The sequence below is a fragment of the Acanthaster planci genome, linkage group LG01 (assembly GCF_054643075.1).
Source record: "Acanthaster planci isolate LZ-2023a linkage group LG01, COTS_SCS, whole genome shotgun sequence".
NCBI classification, from domain to species: Eukaryota; Metazoa; Echinodermata; class Asteroidea; order Valvatida; family Acanthasteridae; genus Acanthaster; species Acanthaster planci.
Window position 1 is genome coordinate 21,917,971 of NC_141777.1, and position 8,703 is coordinate 21,926,673.

Below are 8,703 nucleotides of genomic sequence, written 5' to 3' on the forward strand. Positions count from 1 at the left end.
TTTTCTAGTGCAGTCATTGCTAAGTGAATAAATCAGCGTGTACCATTTACAGAATAATCAGCTCCAGTCAGCTCACTGACTTCATCATGCAGCTCCCCAATACCACATCCTTTGTGTTCTTCACTAGTGACGGTCAAAGAAGTCGACCACACCGGCTTAAAAGGGTGTTGCTCAGGGCTCTGTCCTTTTGCACCGACCGTCTGCAACATCTATACGTCTAACTTGCCAACAACTGCTGAGAGCATATACGCTGATGATGTTGCTCTCACGTGTACAGTGTCCGCCCCAAAAGGAGGAGCTACATGACTTCTGCTATGGAGATCATAATGTCAATACCTGAAGAACTGGACATTGAAACTTTTCGCCATCAAGAAAGTTTCGTCAACTTTGAATGTTCCACCTGCGAAACAACATTGCAAACCACCAACTGAAGACGAAACTTGAGACTTGAGATAGGCTAATCAGCTATCTTGGAGTATAATTCCAAGCTTTTCCCAGTCATCCTCCAAGCAGCAAAGCCTTAGGTGCAGCTGAAAAGGTTGCGATCAGGAGTCTGTTGGCCGCTTTCCAGCAAACATGAAAAGCCGGGGCCAAGCAGACTCTGATCTTTGCGCACGCGGTGAAATTTAGACACGAACAGATTGTAACTTGATGGGACCCTTGCAAACAACAAACTAATGACCTACCTCTCTGTCAATTCTGAACGCTGTAGACGACGTTCAAAATAATATTAATCTCTATAAGATACTAGCAAAGTATCTTAACTAATAGGAGTTATATTTTCTTTCATTAACGTTCTACATTTGAGAAGTGCCGAAGAATAATCCATGACAAACAGTCCGGAGAGACATTCTACACGAGCCAGTCGTCTGCTGGATGGAGGACAGAATCTTCGGGGACTGGACCGTACTGCATGGGTCCGTCTATGGCACATAAGGCTATTATACAGTGTACTACACGTGTGTACGTGTAGAAAGAAATGAAATTTAAAGGGGGCGCTCTATGCACTAAGCCTACACCAAGGCTGACGGCGGCTCAAGTTGTGGGATTGAGAAGTTCAAACGTCCTAATTACCACACTGTCCACACATTGACCTACAATGTTTCATCGAGTTCATCTCATCATGATGGAAAAACAATAATAACCAGGAGTTTCAGAGTTAGTCCAGACATGAAGCAAGTGGTCAAACTATGCCTTCAATTTCGCCCGTTTTCGATTCCGCTAGTCATTTTCTACCGGCCGGTGAGGGCGCACTTCAACTGGAGCGAATACCAAGTTAACCGGTCATTGAGGCGGTAGGTAAACTCCCGTTTCGGGTGGGGACCTATGGTGATATGGTCTTACTTGTGAATCGATTGTGAAAGGATTGCGAAGGACAAAACTTAGATATTCGATTGGATGTAGCAGATATAAGCCTCAGAATTTTACTAAAACCATGCTCAAGTCAAAATTATTTAGCCTACTGTAGCCCTATCACCATCACAATCATCAGTCAATATCATGAGCGCTTGTCTCCAAGGTATGGTGGATCTGAAGGGACATCGCCAATATTGACGTCCAAAATTCACGACTTGTCCCAAGTCGCAAATATTGACGTCTGTTTTCACTGCTAAACTTCACTAGTTGCTCTGCAGCTTGCAAACATTTACATCAGTCATGTCAGTATTGTTCACGACCGTATTCAAAACTTGCCCTGTCGAATGTTGTCGAGACTTTATCTCCAGCATGTCCTGCGCAGGCCAGCTAACATTTGGTGTTTTGTGAGGTTGACATGTAGGATGGGTTACTCTAGTATTATTTATATTGGATTATTGAATGTGAATGTAGATATTGACATTAATATTTGGGCCTTGGGTCATGTCATGAATTTTGGATGTACTTGTAGATGTTGACATCAAGGGGATTGTATACTTGTGTACTCCATAGTTTTTTGACATTTTAATCTTGCAAAACTGGTAAAACCCCTCAAAAATGAAAGACAACACTCTACATATTGCTGTGACCCCATTTTTTGAAATTTCAAATTATCAATTGTAACTACATTGTAGTCATGTAAATTTGAATCCACCATGTGTCATGTGTTAAAACACTCACAGCATCCCCTCATGATTTCCCTCAAAACTCAAAACCCTGCCCTTGTTTGACAACATAAACCCTACAGTTATTGAGCATGATGCCACAGTCATCTACCAAGGTGAATTCAAAAGTTAAAATGTAGTTCTCCCATTATGGGAACAGAGTCCCCAAATTTGCAATCCCCAACATCGGTACAAATAGTTGTGACTTTATTCCGAGTCATGAATTTTTTGGGCATGATTATTGACACCGATATTCGCAACATAGAGTAATTCTTGAATATTGGATAAAGATTGGTCTTGATATGCCTAAAGTTGCAAAGTTTCCATAAACACTTTGTGTGTTAAGATGCTGTGCCAGTCAATACAGCCTGTACAATCATGTCATTACCAATTCAGGGTACTAATTAAAGCTGAACCAAGATGAAGTCTCCGAGAAACACTGGTACCATGAATTCCAAGCAGCTTCTTGTGCATGCCACAGCCTGTGAGAGAGGGGTACCGCTTTATTATCGTGTCAGGATAATGGTTTGTGCCATTGTTCCTAAAGCACATCCATTCTGTGTATAAAATTTAGTGCGTGTCGCACCCTCTCTCTGGCCAAGGAAACAGAGGCTGGTGGGCACCCTGGCATAGGCCTAGATGCGAAGGTGGTACATTCCAACAAGAATTGGCCATGGGGCTCAAAATGGAGCGTGCCCAGCACGCAAATTAGCCAAATCCCCCCTCAGAAAGACCCTGAAAAATAAAGAGGGACAGAAAAGAACAAGAAGAAAAAAAGAGCACAGGGGTTGAGAATTAGCAATTTGCTTGAAAATACCTCAGAATTGACCCCTCCTCTCTATGAAAAGTTTGTCAGTTTGAGTCTGTTGAGTGCTTTGCCCTGTTTCCACTGGAAAAAAATCCTAGCGATGCTCATGGCCATTTCGAGGTTGATCTTTGATGAAAAATATGTTTGCATTTTTGTTTCAACAGGTCGACATCTTCACTTTAGGGAAACTTTTCAAAAGTTTGTCTGTTTCTATGGCAAACTCCAATGAAGAGGACATCCTGCCACTGGAACCAGTTTACACGGACTCCAGCCCCTTCGTCAATTTACTCCAACATGTTCAACCCTCGACAGACCCAGCCGATCAACCCCAGCCCACCAAGAAGAAGACTGGTGCCCCCCAGCCCTGGGTGTCAGAGCAGTTGGACAACGGCTTTGCAGAAGCCCGGTCAGTGGCCGCCACGGGGAGCTGGGTCGACGGCGACTTCGGGGAGTGCGTTAGCAGAGTGGAGAAATTACTGGCTGGACAGATCCCTCCTCCTTGGGTGAATGAGTGAGTTTGTTGTTGATACTCTCCCGTCACTTCAGTTACAAGACCTTGAAGTTGTCATTGCCTAGTTGTCTTGCACTCTCAATTTGTTGTTAAAGCGTCCAAGAGATGAAGTCGAGCATCCAAAAACGGCCTTTGGCACTATTACTCGAGAGCATGAAGAAACCTTTAAGGAGGCAGCTATGACGAGCAGTAAAAAATTAAGAAGTGAGAGGAAACCTCCAGAAGCTTCTTTTGGGCGAAACCCAAGGTGGGTTCTGGGGTCTGGTGGGGTATTACTGAAGAATATGATGGTCCATTGAATTGGGTACTACTGAAAATCCAATTCACATGTGGACTGGGGCAGGGCATTGTACCTGGTTCACAAAGTTGAAAGGCAAGTAAAGAACCTGACTCTCTGGACTTATTGTTTTGCCATTTCTGTTTCAAGTTGTAGCGGCTGTGGAGTTTTTGGCGAGGTTTTGCTTTCCAAACTTACTTTTGTCGTTTCTCTTTACAACCAGTTCACCCCACGAGAGCAAACACTCACTCAGCCTACAGCTCAGGCCTGCCGATGAACAGGCTAGCAGGTACCCCGGGCAACAGCTGACGGCCACAGAATTAGCCACTCAAGGCAACGTTACTAACAAAGCGGGCTGGCTCATTTTTGACCCAAACCCGAAGCAGGAGGTCAGCCTGAAACATGCCGCGGAGGAATTTCTGGCCATGTACCCACCTTCCAGAGTCAGAGAGTAAGGCTTGTTGCAAATTTGTGGAGTGGTTTGGTTTTGGATTTACTGTTTCTATAAATGTCATCTACAGATCTTAAAATTCATTTGTGATGATTATCAAAAAAAAAAAAGAGATTCCTCTGGCTTTTCATGGAGAACCTCCTAGGTTGTAGAGGAATTGTGCTTCTTTTTTCTTTTTTCAATGGTTCCCTGCCATGTTAAAGGACCTGTGTAAGGAACTGTACCAACTGCAAGGAGTCTCTTGTAAGAATTGAAATCTCGTAAGATTTAGAATATTTTGGCTACCTATATGTGATTAGATTATTAATTGTTAGCCCTTGCAAATGCATTTGTGCAGAATGGGTTACTATTTGATTCTAGGTACATCACGTGTATTCATTGTCAACTTTGTAATATCTCATGTAATACTCACTTTTGTGGGGGTGGCTGTATGTTGCAGAGTGAAGGGATCACCAATTCACTGGATCTCGGCCCGTGCACCAATAGTGAGGAATTACACGTTTAGACTGTGTGACGATGGTAAAATCAAATACCAAGGCAGGGACATTGATGGCCTCTGTGAAGCCTTTGAGGACTTAGTGCAGTCGGGAAGACCTGTGACTTTCGAGAAGATCAAACAGATTGCTGTGGACAACAGGTGAGTTGGACGTTGTCATTATTATGATTTCAGATCCTCAACAAGGGTGGGCCAAGCCAGCTCAGTGGATGAGTATACTTGTGGGTATCTTCGGCTGATATGTTCTTTGTATCTATATCCACACTCGGGCATCTGTGACTATTACTCAGTAATCCGTACATTCTATTTCTGGTGAGTTGAGGCTCTAGTAAATCGGTATTTTATATCACAAATGCGAGAATGGTGTTTTTTTTATTTTGACAGTTAAATAAACGTTTACTCGCACCTGTAGCCAATTACTTTGTGATCCAAGTGGGTCTCTGCATCTCACTCGCTTTGCATGCCTATCCTTAAAGACACCATTGTCCCAGAGAATGCATTTTCCTTTGACTCTGGGTAGTGCGTTCCCTGTTTCCTAGCAGACAGAAGTCACTATGTGATCCTTTGCCTTTTCACTTGAGTTTAGAAGAAAAGCTTTTCATTTTGTTCAGATTTTTCACTTCCATTATCTTTTCCTTCTTCCCCCAAATCCCATAGACTTTGTACATAGTTTTTCTCTGCTGCTCTGCTCTAATAAGATTGTACCATTTGCTTGCCTGCGAGTTCATTGTGGCTTTGAATTTGATCCCATTATTGGTTTCAACCATTTAGAACTCTAACCCAAATTTCTAATATTTACAAAACTCATTTCCAAAAATTCTATGCGGAAAGCTGAGGCTCTAAGATATGATTAAATAACAGACATAGACCTCTAATCTTCTTCATTTCTGGGTTTTCCAAATAGATGTCTGGTAGGCAAGTGGCTACTCTATAAGAAGACGGGAGTTCACGCAGACCTGACATGGGAGAGGATATTCCAGGCCACCATCACCGGCCACCTGGGAATATCCGCCAAGGTCAGCTCAGCGCCCACTGTGGGGGACTTCAACGGCCCACGGCATGTCGTCTGCGTCTACTCCCAGGACTTCACAGACAAGGTGGATGTGATGGAACTCGAAGCCAGGCTGCGGAAGCTGGGCATCCGCTGCCAGCTGACCTACAAGCCTGACGCCTTCTCCTACATGGGCCTTTACCGGGGGAATGAGTGGGGACTCAAGCCAACCATCTACACAAGTGAGTTTGAAGTCCGACAGAACCGTTCCATCATAACGTCGACGTATGAATGAAGATCTGCCCAATTCAATCTTGCCCCTACGTGAACTGCATGTTGCACAGGCTTTGAACCACACATAGGGCCCTGAATTCCATGCCGGTTTGGTATGTCAAAAGGAAAAGGTCATTCGAGACCGAAGTGCAAAATGGTTTATGGCTGTGCTGATGAGAATGTAGATCTCATGTGCATTTTCTTTTTTTCTGAAAGGTGTTTAAAGCACTTCTTGTTGGGCATAAGCTTTTGAATATTGAACTCGCTTGCTATTCTTGGCTTTTCTGCAAAGTATGGAGAAGCATGCTTTGTTTTGATTTTAGCGTCTTTTCGTTTTTCTCTCTGTTAAACTGTTTCAGTTTGTTTTTCTTTGTAAACTTTTCTCCATGGTTACAAAAAAGCTGTTCTTTTTCTGTTTTTGTTGGCTTTTTCACGTAGTTACAGAGAAGCCTTTTTGCTTTTGGCAGTTCTTTTTGTTCTACCGTGGTGTAAAAAGACTTTTTATGTAGTTTGTTTTGCAAAGGGTGCATGTGGTTACATGTACTTGGCAAACTGGGACTTTCATTAAATTTTACCCACAGAGAAACCTTGCAGCATTTCAAGAAATATGTGGTTGCCTTGAAACTAAGTGGGATAGTCAAATATGTCTTCATAATGAAAAAATTCAAAGCGACGTTATGATGTTGTCATGGTTTGATTTGTCATTGATTTTTGACTATTCATATTTAATATGTCATGTGACATCTAATTTAAAAGAATGTGTTCAACACACAACACACGAAAATACCGCAATTAAATTATATACAAATATACCCATTGTAAAAAGACACAAAACAAACAAACAAAAATCCAAAGGAGCTCTGTGTTAATCACGTGACAAACACAAGAACAGTCTCTTTTCTTCTCTTTGCTCTTCTCCCAAAAGTCCATAGACTTTGTGCAGCTTTTTGACACGGGACTTTAAAGGAGACATGTAATAGGATTATTTTATAACGTTATTAATTAAATGTAAGAATATTTTCGAATGTGACCATGAATATTCCTTTGAAGAAGTGAAAGGGAGAACTTTGGGTTTCACTCCAATGACATTGTCCATATTCTTAAGTCAATGCATGATGTCATCAAGGCAGAACGTTTCAAATGTCTGTATACAAATGTGTGTATCACAGTTTTCCACATTTTTCTTAGAGTAAATTCTACTTTTTACTTGTTTATCATGATAAGCAGCTTGTTTGGACAATAGAAGTAGTCGATATTTCATCACAATCTTGTTGGTACCGTGAATATCTTTGAGGACATTTGTATTCTTAAGTTCTTTTGACAAGGAGTGCCTTGTGTGATGAAACCAATATAGCGCCCTCTGTAAAGTATTGACAAATGGATTTTTAAAAAAATTGATTAATTGCCATCTTGTCTCTTCCAATGAAAAGTATTTAAATCTTTGTATTATTACAGTGAATAGTAATGCGTATAAAAACAAGTTGTGCTGAACTTTCGCAGTATGTATTTCCAAATCCCATTTTAAGTTAGCATCGTCATCAAAGTTGCCTCAAGAAGAGAACTCATAGCACAGATTGCTCTTGAAGAATGACATCATACACCATCACTTGTCTCGTGGCATGCCCACAGAGTGGCATTCTTTGTAGGTCGATATCTCCAGAACCATTCGTTTTTGTGACTGGATTGAGACTTGACATGCAAACCAAGATGATGATTTCATCGCATCATTTTCAATGAATTTTTGATTTTCTCATTTTAAAGAGCACCTCTAAGGAAAACATGTTTTCTCTGATTTTATCTGTTCAAATAAACATGGAAGTGTAGCGTTTTCTGCCCAATTACTTGAATTACATGCATTTATTTCTTTTAGTCAAGATAAAAACCAAGGTTTCTAACTGACGAGTCGGTCGGACTCACGGAGACTTGTATACGAATAAAACCTAGTTTCCAAGGATTAGGGAACTTAGGGTGAATATGTAAAATGTCCGTCTTACCATCGTTTAGAAGTAGTCTATTGGAAGTAATCCAAAAACGAACTTCTCCAAAGCATTGTTCGATAAGTGTAGTATTCACTTCACCAGCTTAACCTGAACAATAAATATGTGTATCATCGGCATAAACCATAAAATCAGCATCGTACTTTCTAAAAATATCCTTGAGTGGCCTGCAGTAAAGGCTAAATAAAACCGGACCAAGTATGCTACCCTGTACTCCAGAGTTTGAAATAGATTGTTCTGAAGAAAATGCTCCTGTTTTTATGATGTGTTTCCAACCAACAAGATAAGACTCAAACCATAGAAGTACTGGACCAGTGAAACCAAATCGTTTGTTTAGGCGTTGCAACAGAATATAATGATCAATCTTGTCGAAGGCAGACGATAAGTCCAACATAACTAAGATAATCTCTTGATGATTGGTGAGAGCTACTATAAAATGTCATCAGAAACTTTTAAAAGAACCGTCTCTGTTGAATGGAACTTGCGATAAGCAGATTGAAATTTACAATACACAGAGTTACCCGATAGATATTCGTCAATTTGATCAAAAACTACTCGCTCAATACCCTTACCAAGAAAAGAGATATTCTACACAGGACGATAATTTTTAAGCTCGTCATGATTTATTTAATCTATATTTGGTCTTGATTGAAGAAAACACAAGCTACGCTTAATGTTGAGGAGATCAACTCGGGAATGCACAATTCTATGACATTTTGGAGCGCTGTCGTGCCATTTTAATTCATTGACGGGTCTGACATCTGGTTGGAATTTCTTAGTAAAAGGAGCTGGATTCGATGCAATGTCCATAAAGGTCGTAA

At 41.1% G+C, this 8,703-nt stretch overlaps 1 protein-coding gene across 2 annotated transcripts; it reads left to right on the forward strand.

The window, feature by feature from the left end:
* Positions 1 to 1,017: 1,017 nt before the first annotated feature.
* LOC110990120 (UPF0696 protein C11orf68 homolog) lies at positions 1,018 to 8,095 on the forward strand. Of its 2 annotated transcripts, none has more exons than XM_022254966.2 (5): positions 1,018 to 1,295; positions 3,051 to 3,397; positions 3,898 to 4,125; positions 4,565 to 4,762; positions 5,526 to 8,095. In XM_022254966.2, the coding sequence occupies exons 2-5, from the start codon at positions 3,099 to 3,101 to the stop codon at positions 5,905 to 5,907; spliced, it is 1,107 nt and encodes a 368-aa protein (XP_022110658.2). In that variant the 5' UTR covers positions 1,018 to 1,295; positions 3,051 to 3,098; the 3' UTR covers positions 5,908 to 8,095. The 2 variants fall into 2 exon arrangements, with proteins under 2 accessions (XP_022110658.2, XP_022110659.2); XM_022254967.2 differs by lacking the exon at positions 1,018 to 1,295 and adding an exon at positions 1,303 to 1,519.
* The last annotated feature ends 608 nt before the right edge of the window (positions 8,096 to 8,703 follow it).

Coding starts and splice junctions, on each gene's coding strand:
- LOC110990120 (XM_022254966.2), top strand. CDS start 3,099: ATGGCAAACTCCAATGAAGAGGACATCCTGCCACTGGAACCAGTTTAC. Junction 3,398..3,897: donor CCTCCTCCTTGGGTGAATGA/GTGAGTTTGTTG, acceptor CTTTACAACCAG/TTCACCCCACGAGAGCAAAC. Junction 4,763..5,525: donor CAGATTGCTGTGGACAACAG/GTGAGTTGGACG, acceptor TTTTCCAAATAG/ATGTCTGGTAGGCAAGTGGC.